This window comes from Medicago truncatula, chromosome 5, assembly GCF_003473485.1.
Source record: "Medicago truncatula cultivar Jemalong A17 chromosome 5, MtrunA17r5.0-ANR, whole genome shotgun sequence".
NCBI lineage: Eukaryota > Viridiplantae > Streptophyta > Magnoliopsida > Fabales > Fabaceae > Medicago > Medicago truncatula.
Genome location: NC_053046.1, coordinates 3,228,652 through 3,245,194, shown reverse-complemented (window position 1 = coordinate 3,245,194; position 16,543 = coordinate 3,228,652). Strand labels below are relative to the sequence as shown.

General features: G+C 34.3%; 3 protein-coding genes across 3 annotated transcripts; all 3 read left to right on the top strand.

Annotated features, from left to right (window-relative positions):
• Positions 1-1,940: 1,940 nt before the first annotated feature.
• LOC11443095 (subtilisin-like protease) lies at positions 1,941-4,187 on the top strand. Its single transcript, XM_003611148.3, has one exon. The coding sequence runs from the start codon at positions 1,941-1,943 to the stop codon at positions 4,185-4,187; it is 2,247 nt and encodes a 748-aa protein (XP_003611196.3).
• A 2,779-nt stretch (positions 4,188-6,966) lies between these two features.
• On the top strand, positions 6,967-9,558 carry LOC120575798 (subtilisin-like protease). Its single transcript, XM_003611147.4, has one exon. The coding sequence runs from the start codon at positions 6,975-6,977 to the stop codon at positions 9,303-9,305; it is 2,331 nt and encodes a 776-aa protein (XP_003611195.3). The 5' UTR covers positions 6,967-6,974; the 3' UTR covers positions 9,306-9,558.
• Positions 9,559-11,618: 2,060 nt separating this feature from the next.
• On the top strand, positions 11,619-14,372 carry LOC11427605 (subtilisin-like protease 3). Its single transcript, XM_003611144.4, has one exon. It carries the CDS (start codon positions 11,919-11,921, stop codon positions 14,223-14,225), a length of 2,307 nt encoding a protein of 768 aa, XP_003611192.3. The 5' UTR covers positions 11,619-11,918; the 3' UTR covers positions 14,226-14,372.
• Positions 14,373-16,543: the final 2,171 nt, after the last annotated feature.

Genomic DNA, 16,543 nt, shown 5'->3' with positions numbered 1-16,543 from the left:
TGATAATCTCTAAATTAAAAAGTTTATCCAAACAAGACCTAACTACCTAGTGCAATTTAACAGGGTAACAGCTAACAGTGCTAAAATTCAGTAAAAAAAGAAAAAAAACAAAAAAAAATGGCATCTTTAAGAGATGGGTTTGTGAAATAACAAGATTTAGGAGATTTGAGATGAGGAAGATGATTTGGGGATTGAGAATGGAGGGAAGTAACAGACCTCAGAATCTGTCACAGAAGTAAAAAAGCTTATAAAAATCAGAATCATACAATGCAATGCTAGAGAGAGAGAGAGAGAGAATAGAGTACTGACCAGGTCTTGAAGAACAGGTTTGGTATCATCCTTTGCTGGCATGAAAGCAGGTTTGGGTTTGTTATTGTTGGTGTTTGGTTTGAATTGATAGAAGATTGTGAACAAGTGTTCTTCATCGTTGAGAGAGCTAGAATTACCAATGCTAAACGCCGGTGGAACTATATCAAACCTTTGTTTCATTGAAAGTATGTTCCTCTTTGACGATTTATTTGAATTTCCGTTAATTCTTGTATACTGTGTGATTATTTTCTATGAATGATTTTTTCTTCTTCTTTTATATACAACACCCACACTCCTCAACTCAATGATGTCTTTTACAAAGGACAAAATCATAAGGGCTTACACCCAAAATGGACCATACCTCAAAACACGGTGCACCGTACTTGAGGGTGGAAAGTGGAAAAAAATAGTTTAAATAGTTTGTGCATTTCTACTCTGATTTGACGAGTGAGAATCGTTTTAATTTATTTTTATTTATTCTTGTTCTTGATAATGTTGCTGCTATAGAATTTAGTTTTTAATATACATTCACTGTGTTGCATGTCACCATATTTCAATTATATTGTGGTGGAATTACATAATATATAGCATGCCCTCGAAGTTTCTAAATTTTCTTTGATGTAGTTATTTTTCATGCTTACCAAGAGGTGTTAACTGATGAGAACTCTCAATCACAAGAGCAGAGAAGAAAAAAAAACATAACTGAAATTCCTCTTGATTATTATTGAAATATAAGTAGCAATCTGCCAGTTACATCTGGGAACCTCTTCGATTTATAGAGAGTGAATTGGCGAGGTATCAATTCTATTGAAAAGTGAGGTCGGAAGACAGAGGTGTTTCTGATATGATTGGCCTCGGAGTGGCATGCCTCCAAAATGACAGGAGTCGGCACATCCACCACCGGTGACTGGGTCTTAAGAACAGGTTTGGTATCATCCTTTGCTGGTATGAAAGCTAATGCTCGAACTACAAATTCATACTTCAAATAAAATAAATTTTACAAGCAATATCAATTCTCGTTTAAATCATCCAATAAAATAAAACCAATTCTACGATCTCTAGAATTAATTGACTCCTCCAAAATTGAAAGCAAACATACAAGTTCAAATCCCCTAAAAATGGTTGTAAAATATTCATTAATAACACTTTAATTAATAATAATTTATCAAATTTTAACATTTCTGTTGTACAACATAAAACTTGTCTTTTTGTGGATAACTTCACATATGGCAATGTTGGGGAGATATGTCCAGAAAAATAGATGTACCAATGTACATCATAGTTGTTACTAGCAGTTAGCACCATACCACATCCATACAAATTAACACCAAATATATAGCGGGCATTACTATGAGATTTGCATTATTCAAATTACCAAAAAAGTCTTTTATCATTCCTTTTTCTTTTTTTTTAATCATTCCTATTTTCCCTGCATTGAAAACTAATTAGCCGTCCCAAGCCAGCACAATGCATTTCCTTATTTTCCTATGTAGTAAAGTAATTAAAATAAAAACTATGGCCAATTTAATATAATTATGTTTTCTATGGTATACATCTACCTATATATACATATGCATGTCACTAGGCAAATCAGAAGCAACTTTCTCTTTTTTTTCATCAAATTTCAAATCATGATGAAGATGGAGCTTAGATTGCTTGTTAGCCTCATTTTCATTCTCTGCAGCATATCAATGTTGGCTGCAGAGGAGAATCTAGAACATGATCAAATAAACTTAATGACATACATTGTTCATGTCAAAAAATCAGAAAATGTTGCTTCTCATCAATCAGAAGATTTGCATAGTTGGTACCATTCATTCCTTCCACAAACTTTTCCTCACAAAGAAAGAATGGTTTTCTCTTACCGCAAAGTAGCCTCTGGATTTGCTGTGAAGCTAACACCAGAAGAAGCCAAATCTCTTCAAGAGAAAGGTGAAATTGTGTCAGCAAGACCTGAAAGGACCCTTGAATTACACACAACTCACACTCCAACTTTCTTGGGTCTGAAACAAGGACAAGGATTGTGGAGCGACGATAATCTTGGAAAAGGCGTCATAATTGGTATCATAGACACGGGAATATTCCCTTTACATCCATCTTTCAACGACGAAGGAATGCCGCCACCACCTGCAAAATGGAAAGGTCATTGTGAATTCACCGGAGGGCAAGTATGCAACAATAAGCTCATAGGTGCAAGAAACTTGGTCAAAAGTGCAATTCAAGAGCCTCCATTTGAGAATTTCTTCCATGGAACACACACCGCTGCCGAGGCTGCAGGAAGATTCATAGAAGATGCAAGTGTTTTTGGTAATGCTAAAGGTGTAGCAGCAGGAATGGCACCTAATGCCCACTTAGCAATATACAAAGTGTGTAATGACAAAATTGGATGCACTGAAAGTGCTATCTTAGCTGCAATGGATATTGCTATCGAAGATGGTGTAGATGTTCTTTCACTTTCACTTGGTTTAGGTTCCCTTCCATTCTTTGAAGACCCAATTGCAATTGGTGCTTTTGCTGCAACTCAAAATGGTGTTTTTGTTAGTTGCTCTGCTGCAAACTCTGGTCCTGGATATAGCACTCTCTCCAATGAAGCTCCTTGGATCCTCACTGTTGGTGCTAGCACAATTGACAGAAAAATTGTAGCATCAGCAAAGCTAGGAAATGGTGAAGAATATGAAGGTGAAACGTTGTTCCAACCCAAAGACTTTTCTCAACAACTATTGCCACTTGTGTATCCAGGTTCATTTGGATATGGAAACCAAACACAGAATCAGTCCTTGTGTTTACCAGGATCCTTAAAGAACATTGATTTAAGCGGAAAAGTAGTGCTGTGTGATGTAGGAAATGTCTCAAGTATTGTGAAAGGACAAGAAGTTCTAAATTCAGGTGGTATAGCAATGATACTTGCAAATTCAGAAGCACTTGGTTTCAGTACTTTTGCTATTGCTCATGTTCTACCTGCAGTTGAAGTGAGTTATGCAGCTGGTTTAACAATCAAATCTTACATAAAATCAACATACAATCCGACAGCAACATTGATATTTAAAGGAACGATAATTGGTGATTCTTTAGCTCCTTCTGTTGTTTACTTTTCTTCAAGAGGACCAAGCCAAGAAAGTCCAGGAATTCTTAAACCAGACATCATTGGTCCAGGTGTCAACATTCTAGCTGCATGGGCTGTTTCTGTAGACAACAAAATTCCAGCTTTTGACATTGTTTCGGGTACTTCGATGTCTTGTCCTCACCTAAGTGGTATTGCTGCATTGATCAAAAGTTCTCATCCTGATTGGTCACCAGCCGCTATAAAATCGGCAATCATGACAACTGCAAATACTCTCAACCTCGGCGGGATCCCTATACTGGATCAAAGGCTTTTTCCGGCTGATATTTTCGCTACTGGTGCAGGACATGTTAATCCTGTTAAAGCTAATGATCCTGGTCTTGTTTATGATATTGAACCAGAAGATTATGTTCCTTATCTATGTGGTTTGGGTTATTCTGATAAAGAGATTGAAGTTATTGTTCAGTGGAAAGTGAAGTGCTCTAATGTGAAAAGTATACCAGAAGCACAGCTGAACTATCCTTCTTTCTCTATTCTGTTGGGGTCTGATTCACAGTATTATACTAGAACTTTGACTAATGTTGGGTTTGCAAATTCAACTTATAAAGTTGAACTTGAAGTACCTTTAGCTTTGGGTATGAGTGTTAATCCAAGTGAAATAACATTCACTGAGGTGAATGAGAAGGTTAGTTTCTCTGTTGAATTTATACCACAAATAAAGGAAAACAGAAGGAATCATACTTTTGGTCAGGGCTCTCTCACTTGGGTGTCTGATAGACATGCTGTTAGGATCCCAATATCTGTCATTTTTAAGTGATACATAAAGGGAGAGGGCGATAAATTAATATGATATTTCAGAAATAAAGAAGGGAATAGAATATATTGGTTGCAGAAATTCATGAGATACTGACTTACTAAGAAGTTCCTTTGTACAAGTTTATTGGTAATTCACTTGGTATTTATATTTGTTATTGGAAATACAATAGCATTATTGTTATAATAATTTATCTTTTTTATATACATACATGTAAACCAATAAATGTTTTTGACTGGAGATGTTGAATGAAATATCGACAACATAGGTATACCAATAAAAGTCCATGTGTGTCGCTGCACTGATAACAGTTCAACCATTTAACCTGAATTTATAAAGTTCAACTTTCTACCGAGATAATTGTAAAATGATTATTAATGCTACTTTGATTAATAATAATTTTTCAAGTAAAAGTGAACCTACACACAAACCCAACATTGCTGATATAGTATCAACACTTCCGAACCATCAAAATCAGCAGGCAACTGCCTCCTTTATAATTTATTTGCCTATTAACTGATCCAGAAACTTAAGCACTATGGTTGATCAGATTAAGGAACAATGCAACTATTGACAATTGGCAACAAACTTTATAAAATTCATGTACTGTATTGAAATCCAGAATCCTTTGCCACCCTTCATAATTTGGCAAGTTTGGCAAATCGCACCGAGTACTACTAGCAAGTAAAGATCATCTACACAAACACTGTACTTAATTTACTCACTCAATAAAGAAAATCGTATTTAGGTAATGATTGAATAATATTGATTGATATTGCAATCGAACAAAACTGTAGACGTTGATTTAATAATTAATAATGGTACCTCAATGTCTTGTTCTCATCTCAGTGGAATTGCAGTACTGTTGATAAAACTATCATCCAGATTGGTCTCTGTCTGCTATAAAATCGGCAATCATGACAACTGCATATGAGGTTAATCTTCAAGGTAAGGCTTTTTGAACCAAATGATAATGTTCCTTTTCTTTTTTGTGGATAAAAAGCTCCCAATTTTTAAAACTATGAAATAAGTAATTCTACGGATATGTATTCCATTAACAATATGGCGAATATGTCTTCAAATTCGTATCTTTTAATTTCTGGATGTGGTGATTCGAAGCATGATTACATGTGTGAAAGGTTTATTTGAATCGGGGTGCTGAATCGGGTTTTAATCACTTTCTGGCCTGATTGATTCAAATAAGGGGTAGCATGATTCCAATCACCCTACAAAATTTTGCATCTTGTTGTGTCCTGGTTGATGTGATTCAAATCATAGTAAAATTCAGGAAGATTGATTTGAATCATGCAATTTTTGTTACAAAAATTTGTATCTTGCTGTGTCCTGGTTATTCAAATCATAGTAAAATCCAGGAAGATTTATTTGAATCATGCAATTTTTGCCTATAAACAGAGGTCTCTATGAGAGAATAAGTGAATTGATATTATACTCATCTTACAAAGGTACAATGAATTGTTACAAAGAAATAATGGGTTTAGACAAGGATGATTATAAGTAATAATTGACATAATAAAATAAAGGCTTAATTGCACTTTTGGACCCCTATCTTTCCAAAAGTTGCGGTTATGGCCCCCTAACTAATTTAAATACAAAACAGACCCCTATGTTTTGATTCTTTGGCAGTTTTGGACCCCCAGTCCATTAGTGAGGTGCCACGTGGCCCCCTAAATAATACACGTGGCACCTCACTAATGGACTGGGGGTCCAAAACTGCCAAATAATCAAAACATAGGGGGCTGTTTTGTATTTAAATTAGTTAGGGGGCCATAACCGCAATTTTTGAATAGATAGGGGTCCAAAAGTGCAATTAAGCCTAAAATAAAATAGTACTAACTGAACTGAACAAATATATGATAACATGCTATTGATTATTAGTTATGAAGGGATTTATGGTTGCATGATTTTGGCATTGGTTTGATGTGTCATGTGTGTACCTTACTTGTTTGTTTGATTACTTTTCTAAACAAAATGAGCATTTTTTAGCCCTCGTTGAATAATACAACGAAGTGTGAAGTTAACTTGCTGCTTGTATTTTTCTTTCATCCTTTTCCAATATTCCAACTACAAGGCCCCACTCCAGAGAAGCTAGACCTCTCAGTTTATATATTTCTCAATCTTAGTTTCCATGCAGATAAGATAACTACTAGTTTTTGTAGTGCTTATTATCCTAATTTTACGTGGTTTAGACGATTTTGGGCCCTCCAAAACCAGTAAAAGAAGACTCGGATGTGTAGTTTATAAGTCAATTCTTTGTCTTTATTCAAATAGAAGTTTAGTAACTTAGAGCATAAAAATCAAAGTTGGGACCAAAATTTCAATAAATGCAATAATACAGGAATAAAAAAGTTTGTTTTGAAAATAGGAAGATAAAAAAAACAATGTACATCATTGCTACTAGCAGTTAGCACCGGACCAAATCAATACAAATTAACACCTTTTTTTCCCCGGTGGTATCCGGGGTTCGAACCTCAGACCTTGCATATATTATGTATTGTCTTTACCAACACCAACTGAGCAAAGTTCACGGAGATAATACAAATTAACACCTAATATATAGGGTTATGACAGTTGCTTTATTCAAATTACCAAAAAAATCTTTTATCATTCCTATTTACTCTTTATTGAAAACGAATTAGATGTCCCAATCCAGCACACTGCATTTCCTTGTTTTCCTAAGTAGTAATTAGTAAGTAATTAAAATAAAACTATGACCAAATTGCCATTTTGTTTTCTATGGCATATATGATATATCTATCTATATATATAAACATGCATGATAGTAGGCAAATCACAAGCAATTCTTTCTTTATCTTCATCAAATCCCAAATCATGATGAAAACCAACTACACTATGCAACTGTCATTGCTTGTTAGTCTCATTTTCATTCTCTGCAGCTTCAACCAAATTACATCAGTATTTGCTGCAGAGGAGAATCAAGAGCATGATCACAACTTAATGACATACATTGTTCATGTCAAAAAATCAGAAAATGTTGCTTCCTTTCAATCAGAAGATTTGCATAGCTGGTACCATTCATTTCTTCCACAAAATTTTCCTCACAAGGACAGAATGGTTTTCTCATACCGCCATGTAGCCTCTGGATTTGCTGTGAAGCTGACACCAGAAGAAGCCAAATCTCTTCAAGAGAAAGATGGAATTTTGTTAGCAAGACCTGAAAGGACACTTTCATTACACACAACTCACAGTCCAACTTTCTTGGGTCTGAAGCATGGACAGGGGTTGTGGAATGATGATAACCTTGGAAAAGGTGTCATAATTGGAGTCATAGATTCAGGAATATACCCTTATCATCCATCATTCAACGATGAAGGAATGCCGCCACCACCTGCAAAATGGAAAGGCCATTGCGAATTCACTGGAGGGAAAATATGCAATAATAAGCTCATCGGTGCAAGAAGTTTAGTCAAAAGCACGATTCAAGAGCTTCCACTTGAAAAACATTTCCACGGAACACACACTGCTGCTGAGGCTGCAGGAAGATTCGTAGAAGATGCAAGTGTTTTTGGTAATGCTAAAGGTGTAGCAGCTGGTATGGCACCTAATGCTCACATAGCAATGTACAAAGTTTGTACTGATAACATTCCATGCGCTGAAAGTTCTATCTTAGCTGCAATGGATATTGCTATTGAAGATGGTGTAGATGTTCTTTCACTTTCACTAGGTTTAGGTTCTCTTCCATTCTTTGAAGACCCAATTGCAATTGGTGCTTTTGCTGCTACTCAAAATGGTGTTTTTGTTAGTTGCTCTGCTGCAAACTCCGGTCCTGGATACAGCACTCTCTCCAATGAAGCTCCTTGGGTCCTCACTGTTGGTGCCAGCACAATTGATAGAAAAATTGTAGCATTAGCAAAGCTAGGAAATGGAAATGAATATGAAGGTGAAACATTATTCCAACCGAAAGACTTTTCTGAACAATTAATGCCACTTGTATATTCAGGTTCATTTGGATTTGGAAACCAGACACAGAATCAGTCTTTGTGTCTTCCAGGATCCTTAAAGAACATTGATCTAAGTGGAAAAGTAGTGGTGTGTGATGTCGGAGGACGTGTTTCAACTATTGTGAAAGGACAAGAAGTTCTAAATTCAGGCGGTGTTGCTATGATCCTTGCAAATTCAGAAACACTTGGTTTCAGCACTTCTGCTACTGCTCATGTTTTACCTGCGGTTCAACTGAGTTACGCAGCTGGTTTAACAATCAAAGAATACATAAAATCAACTTACAATCCATCAGCAACATTGATATTCAAAGGAACAGTAATTGGTGATTCTTTAGCTCCTTCTGTTGTTTCATTTTCTTCAAGAGGACCAAGCCAAGAAAGTCCTGGAATTCTTAAACCAGACATCATTGGTCCAGGTGTCAACATTCTAGCTGCATGGGGTGTTTCTGTAGACAACAAAATTCCAGCTTTTAACATTGTTTCCGGTACTTCAATGTCTTGTCCTCACCTAAGTGGTATTTCTGCATTGATCAAAAGTTCTCACCCTGATTGGTCACCAGCCGCTATAAAATCAGCAATCATGACAACTGCAAATACTCTCAACCTCGGCGGGATACCTATACTGGATCAAAGGCTTTTGCCGGCTGATATTTTTGCTACTGGTGCAGGACATGTTAATCCTGTTAAAGCTAATGATCCTGGTCTTGTTTATGATATTGAACCAGAAGATTATGTTCCTTATCTGTGTGGTTTGGGTTATTCTGATAAAGAGATTGAAGTTATTGTTCAACGGAAAGTGAAGTGTTCTAATGTGAAAAGTATACCAGAAGCTCAATTGAATTATCCTTCTTTTTCTATTCTGTTGGGGTCAGATTCACAATATTATACAAGAACTTTGACTAATGTTGGGTTTGCAAATTCAACTTATAAAGTTGAACTTGAAGTACCTTTGGCTTTGGGTATGAGTGTTAATCCGAGTGAAATAACATTCACTGAGGTCAATGAGAAGGTTAGTTTTTCTATTGAATTTATACCACAAATAAAGGAAAACAGAAGGAGTCAAACTTTTGCTCAGGGCTCTCTCACTTGGGTGTCTGATAAACATGCTGTTAGGATCCCTATATCTGTCATTTTTAAGTGATGATGCATAAAGGGAGATGGTGATAAGATAATATGATACTCCAGAAATAAAGAAGGGAATGGAATATATTTGTACCAGAAATTCATGGTAATTCACTTGGTACTTGTATTTGTTATTGGAAATGCAACAGCATTATTGTTATAATAAGTTTTTACATATACATATAAGCCAATAAATGTTTTTGACTAAAGAGATGTTGAATGAAATATCGACAAGATAGATATAGCAATAAAATTCCAAGTGTGTCACTTCATTGATAAGAGTTTAACCTTTTAATTTGAATTTATAAAGTTCAAATTTCTATTGAGATCGTAAAATGATTATTAATTCTACTTTAATTAATAATTGTTTCAAGTAAAAGTGAACCAACACACAAACATGTTAAAGAAAACAATGGCTATAACATGACACTCCAATAATCATAGGTGACATAGTATCAACACTTCCAGAAACTGATCCAGAAACTTAAGCACTATGGTTGATCAGATTAAGCACCAATGTAGCTATTGACAATTGCCAACAAACTTTACAAAATTTATGTACTGTAGTGAAATCCAGAATCCTTTGCCACCCTTCATAATTTGGCAAGTGTGCCAAATCGCACTGAGTAATAGTAGTAAGTAAAGATCGTCTACAGAAACAATGTACTTAATTTACTCAATCAGCAAAAGAAAATCGTATTTCCATAATTTTTGAATAATATTGATTGATATTGCAATCAAACAAAACTGTAAATGTTGATTTAACAATTAATAATGGTACCTCAATGTCTTGTTTTCATCTCAATGGAATTGCAGCACTGTTGAAAAATTCTCATCCAGATCGGTCTCCCGCTGCTATAAAATCAGCAATCATGACAACTGCTTATGAGTTTAATCTTCAAGGAAAAGCTATTTTAGACCAAAGGCTTAAACCAGCTGATTTATTTGCCACTGGTGCTGGATATGTCAACCATTTGAAAGCAAACGATCCAGGACTTGTTTATGACATTGAACCAAATGACATTGTTCCTTACTTGGGTGGTTTGAATTATACTGATATACAAGTTGAATTATTCCATTGATAATCTCATTTTAAACTATAGTGATGATATGATTTTTATCTAGTAACTAGTAATAAAAAGCGCGCGTTACAAAATATATTAAACAATGTGTTAACACCATTCCTGTTTTAATATTCCTCTATATAGCATCATTTTCAAACTTCAAAGTACATTTTGGTCTTGCTTTTAGTCTAAATCTCTTTAACAATGGAGGTAACAAGGGTTCTTGTAGACGGTGGCAGTGGGAACGAATGATTGAAAGAAGAGATAGTTCAGTAATCTGATACCATATAACAAATATGTAATGACCTATTCAAAAATAAATAAAAATATGTATTGAATTACTTAGTAAAGAATTAGTCTAATTAAAAAAATACTTCTTCGGTCCTTTTTTAAAGAAAAAATTAACTATTAGTTTATGTATTAAATTATCATTTTGTTCCTAATATAGTCAAAACTATATAAATATAATAATTAATTCGTAAACTAAATGAAATTTCTCTATTTAACATCAATTCAATCTCTAACATCTTAATAGCAAGAATTAAATTGATGAATTTTATATACTTTACTGGCTTATTGCATTTACATAGTTCATGATTTAAATTGAAGTGAGGGTGATAGTTTAAAAACTAAATTGATGGTAACTAATTAGAGCCAAAAGAGGTTTGAAGTAGATGATTATGACAAGGAGAGTTGATGAAGATGAGTCAGACAGGTAAATTTCGTTGTGGAAGGGTGGTGTATAGGTGTGCTATTGATCAACCTCTAATGATCCAAATATAGCTTCTGATAGAAAGAGAAGAAGAAAAAAAAACTGAATGTATCTTCCGATAGATTCATGTCATCGGAAGATACATTCTGATACATTGAAGAGATTTTGAGCAAACATGTGGTACAGAACAATTTTCTTCCTTGTGAACGTGTTTTCTCTTGAGCCCACGTTGAATAGTCATTATGAAGTGAAGTGTGGACCATAGATTATATAGTATCTTGCTCCTCAAGACTCTTTCAACATCAAATTGCTGCTTGTATTTTTCTCTCATCCTTTTCAAGTGTTCCAATCACAAGGCCCCACTTTCTTTAACTTCAAAATCTCTACATGGACTCACTCCAGAAACTAGACCTCTCAGTTTTTATATTTCTCAATCTTAGTTTCCATGCAGATAACCACTAGTTTTCGTAGTTTGTTATCCTAACTCAAGGACTAAATTGTATAGAGAGTGGTGGTATTTCTCTCTTCTCTAATACCAATTAAGCACACATGCTTGTTTGATAGTGCGTATAATAAGTGTCAGTTGTGTATTGTTGAGGACTTCTCCATCTGAAATGAAATATAAGTAAAAATAGTTTATAGTATTTAGAATAAAATATGAGCAAAAGTTAAAGACTTCTCTTATATTGAATGATAGTACTTCTAAATTATACCTCAGTTTATTTAATTAACTTATCATATTTAATCATTTTTGCTTCTAATTTCCCTTAATCTTCAGTAATTCCCTATGTACGATTATCATTAACACACATGCCCATGATTCTCACTCCACACTATATAATAAGCACCCGTTTTCATGTTTTTTTCACCATCCACACAAATTAACATGAACATAAACAAGATGGAACTCACTCCAATCTTGCTTCTTGGTTTCATTCTCCTGCTAAGCATATGTCAAACTTCAGCAAATAAATACCAAAAATTAGCAGCTGCAAATGAAGGACTAGAAGATCAAAGTAGCTTGTTGACTTACATTGTTCACGTTGAAAAGCCTTCTCTTCAATCTAAGGAGAGTTTGGATGGCTGGTACAATTCACTCTTGCCAGCAGCCACCATAAAAACTCAAAACCAGCAACGCGTAATTTTCTCATACCAAAACGTCATGAATGGATTCGCCGTGAAATTGACCCCAGAAGAAGCCAAGGCTCTAGAAGAGAAGGAGGAGGTTCTATCAATTCGACCAGAAAACATCCTCTCATTACATACAACTCACACACCAAGCTTCTTGGGGTTGCAACAGAGTCAAGGATTATGGATAAATTCCAATCTCGGTAAAGGGATCATAATTGGAATCCTGGACACAGGAATATCCCTCTCCCATCCTTCCTTTTCTGACGAGGGAATGCCCTCTCCACCTGCAAAATGGAATGGCCACTGTGAATTCACAGGGGAAAGGATTTGTAACAAGAAGCTCATTGGAGCAAGGAACTTCGTCACAGACACAAATTTATCTCTTCCATTCGATGATGTTGGCCACGGAACTCACACGGCCAGCACGGCTGCTGGAAGGCTTGTACAGGGGGCCAATGTCTTCGGCAACGCTAAAGGTACGGCAACAGGCATGGCACCAGATGCACACTTGGCAATCTACAAAGTATGCAGCAGCAGTGGTTGTCCTGAGAGTGCAACATTAGCAGGAATGGATGCTGCAGTTGAAGACGGTGTTGATGTACTTTCAATCTCCCTTAACGGACCCACCAACCCTTTCTTTGAAGATGTAATTGCACTTGGTGCATTTAGTGCAAATCAAAAGGGAATTTTCGTTAGTTGCTCAGCTGGAAATTTTGGTCCTGATTATGGTACAACGTCTAATGAAGCACCATGGATTCTAACTGTTGGTGCTAGCACAACTGATAGAAAAATAGAAGCAATAGCTAAACTTGGCAACGGGGAAAAATATATTGGAGAATCAGTGTTTCAACCAAAAGAGTTTGCATCAACACTGTTGCCACTTGTGTATGCAGGTTCTGTTAATATAAGTGATAATTCCATTGCCTTTTGTGGTCCTATTTCCATGAAGAACATTGATGTTAAGGGAAAGGTAGTTTTGTGTGAGGAAGGTGGACTTGTTTCACAAGCAGCGAAAGCTCAAGCAGTTAAAGACGCTGGTGGATCTGCCATGATCCTCATGAATAGTAAACTTCAAGGTTTTGATCCAAAATCCGATGTTCAAGACAATCTACCTGCTGCACTTGTAAGTTACTCTGCTGGTTTATCCATCAAAGATTATATAAACTCAACTTCAACACCAATGGCCACGATTTTATTCAATGGAACTGTTATTGGAAATCCCAATGCCCCTCAAGTAGCTTACTTTTCATCAAGAGGACCAAACCAAGAAAGCCCAGGAATTCTGAAACCAGACATAATTGGACCTGGAGTGAACATTCTAGCAGCATGGCATGTATCATTGGACAACAATATACCACCATACAACATCATTTCAGGTACCTCAATGTCTTGTCCACATCTCAGTGGAATTGCTGCTCTGTTGAAAAACTCTCATCCAGATTGGTCTCCCGCTGCTATAAAATCAGCAATCATGACAACTGCTTATGAAGTTAATCTTCAAGGAAAAGCTATTTTGGACCAAAGACTTAAACCAGCTGATTTATTTGCCACTGGTGCTGGACATGTCAACCCTTCGAAAGCAAACGATCCAGGACTTGTTTATGATATTGAACCAAATGATTATGTTCCTTACTTGTGTGGTTTGAATTACACTGATAGACATGTTGGAATTATTTTGCAACAGAAAGTGAAATGCTCTGATATAAAGAGCATACCACAAGCACAGCTTAATTATCCATCATTTTCTATATTGTTGGGGTCTACTTCTCAGTTTTATACTAGAACGGTGACGAATGTTGGACCTATCAACATGACTTACAATGTGGAAATTGATGTTCCTTTGGCTGTGGATATCAGTATAAAGCCTGCTCAAATAACATTCACTGAGAAGAAGCAAAAAGTTACATACTCGGTTGCTTTTACACCCGAAAACATAGTGAATAGAGGTGATAAGGAAATTTCTCAGGGATCTATCAAGTGGGTTTCTGGAAAGTATACCGTTAGAATCCCTATATCTGTCATTTTTGTGTGAAAATTTGGCAAAAGAAATTAATCATAGCATGATACTATTATATTAAGGAATAAATGTAAGTATTGAAGAGTATGAAAACGTGCATTGTAATCTTCGAGCTTACTTCAATGAAATTTAAGCCAAACTCTCTTAATAGTTACAATGAAATTATGGGTCTTACGTAATTTAAATCCTTTGGTAATCTCCTTTGATACCATTTTTAAATAAGTGGCCACGCACACGCACAACAAGACAAAAAAGTGTTAAAAGGTTAAAGGTGTTTTAACCCCTGTTACTACGGTTATCAAATGAGTATTTTTTAATCATAAGTTATAAGCTTATAAAAATAAGGGTTAAAGGTGTTTTACCCCCTGTAATATAGGTCACTTCCGGTTTTTCCCCCTGTAAAATATTTTTTGATTTACCCCCTCTAAAATATATTAAAGTTCTTTTTTGATACAAACAAATCATGTAAAGTTATTCAAGGCATATCTATTAATTAACTATTTTATAAAGTTGATGTCATATGAATTTCCAATTTTGCCCTTTGAAAGGGTAATTTGGTAATTCAATTATTCCTTAACCTTGGAGAGTGCCACCTCATCCATAATAATTTTCCTTTTATTTTCTTTTTTATTCTTTTTTTATTTATTTTATATTATTTTCTTTTTTATTTAATCTTTATTTTATAAGAATAAAAATAATCTTAAATTCAGTTGCTTCTACATTGTCGTTGTGGGAGATTAAGATATCGTTTTATCCGGCTTTTTTCCAACTTCTCAACATTTTTAAAGAGAAGTTAGGCCAAACATAATATCAATTAAGTACTTAATAAAAAAAATACTTTTTTTAATGCATAAAATTGAATGGAATGAGCTTTGGCCAAAAGTTGTTGAATGCTACTTCAAAAAACTATTTCTCGACAATTTATTTCACAAGCATCTCTCTTCAATTCACATTGAGAACCTATTCTTTTATTTTTTTTAATATTATATTTCAATATGTTTTTTTTTCTTCCATTTTTTGAACCGTTCCATGTAACTTTTTTTAAGGAGGTTCCTCTTAATTTTATTATCCTTTTTTCAAAGGAATTTTATTATCTTTTTATCACTTATATATTTAATTTCAATACCGTTTAATTATCACAACCTCACAAATATTTTTATTCACGCTGTCATTTAACGATACCAAATATTTTTATTCTCTTTCTTCAACCTCGCTAATATACACACACACATTAACATTTAGAGTAATACTTTATGTGTGTCTGTTTTTTTGTTACGCTAATGCGTATAATATTTTTGGCGTTGCATAATGCGTATGATTATTTTTATAATTTTTTTTAATTAAAAGTAAAATTGTAGATGTCTTTATACTTTATATTTTTGGCGTTGCATAATGCGTATGATTATTTTTATATATATATATTGCACCTTTATATTGTAACAAACTATGCATATCTTTTTCTTATTCAAAAAAACTAAACATATTTGTTTCCATGACACCAACAATGTAACAAATATAATATCATATAATATAAATTCTTATATTTTTGAAAGACACAAAAAATATGGTATTCTTATATCAAAATTTGTTATAGAGTATAATTGAAATAGAAAAATCCAAATATTTCGATATTATTTATGTTATTATTTCAGGCTCCTTAAATTGTTTCTCCTATTCAAATATTTAACAAGTCATTTATATGATGATACATATTTGTATTCATGTTACACAAAATAAACGTTATTGAGTAAATATAGTATTTGTAAAAAAAAAATATCTTTTATTTTTAAACATTTTTAGCCTTCAGAAAATATTTTACATTTATTTATTTATTATGTTAATTCATAATAAATTCAAAGTTTTGTGCTGTGAATTTAGCTCAGTTGATAGAAAAAATGCATAAATATATGTCAAGTCCGGGGTTCGAATCCCGGACACCATAACAAAATAATAAATTCAAAGTTTGTACAATATTTTGTCAAACAACATTTAACTTTAAAATAGCTTTAAAACTAAAAAAACAAAGAAACCAAACAACTTTATCTTCTTTCTTAAAGACCTTTATTTTAACTTTGTTTTGAAGTAACTTTTAGACCGTAAAAAACCTTGGTCAAACGGTATCTAAGTTCAGTTGGGAACTTTGTACACTTTCTTCTTCATAAGAGGTCATTTTCTTCTTTTTTTTTCATGGTTTTGAGACCATGCATGACTTGAGTTGACTGATTTTTATGGCTTGAGGAGTTCATTTTTCGACATTGTTTTAGTTTTTGCTTCATCATAGGTGGTTTTCTTCCTTTTTTCACGATTCTGCATTAAGGGTTTATTTTTGTTTT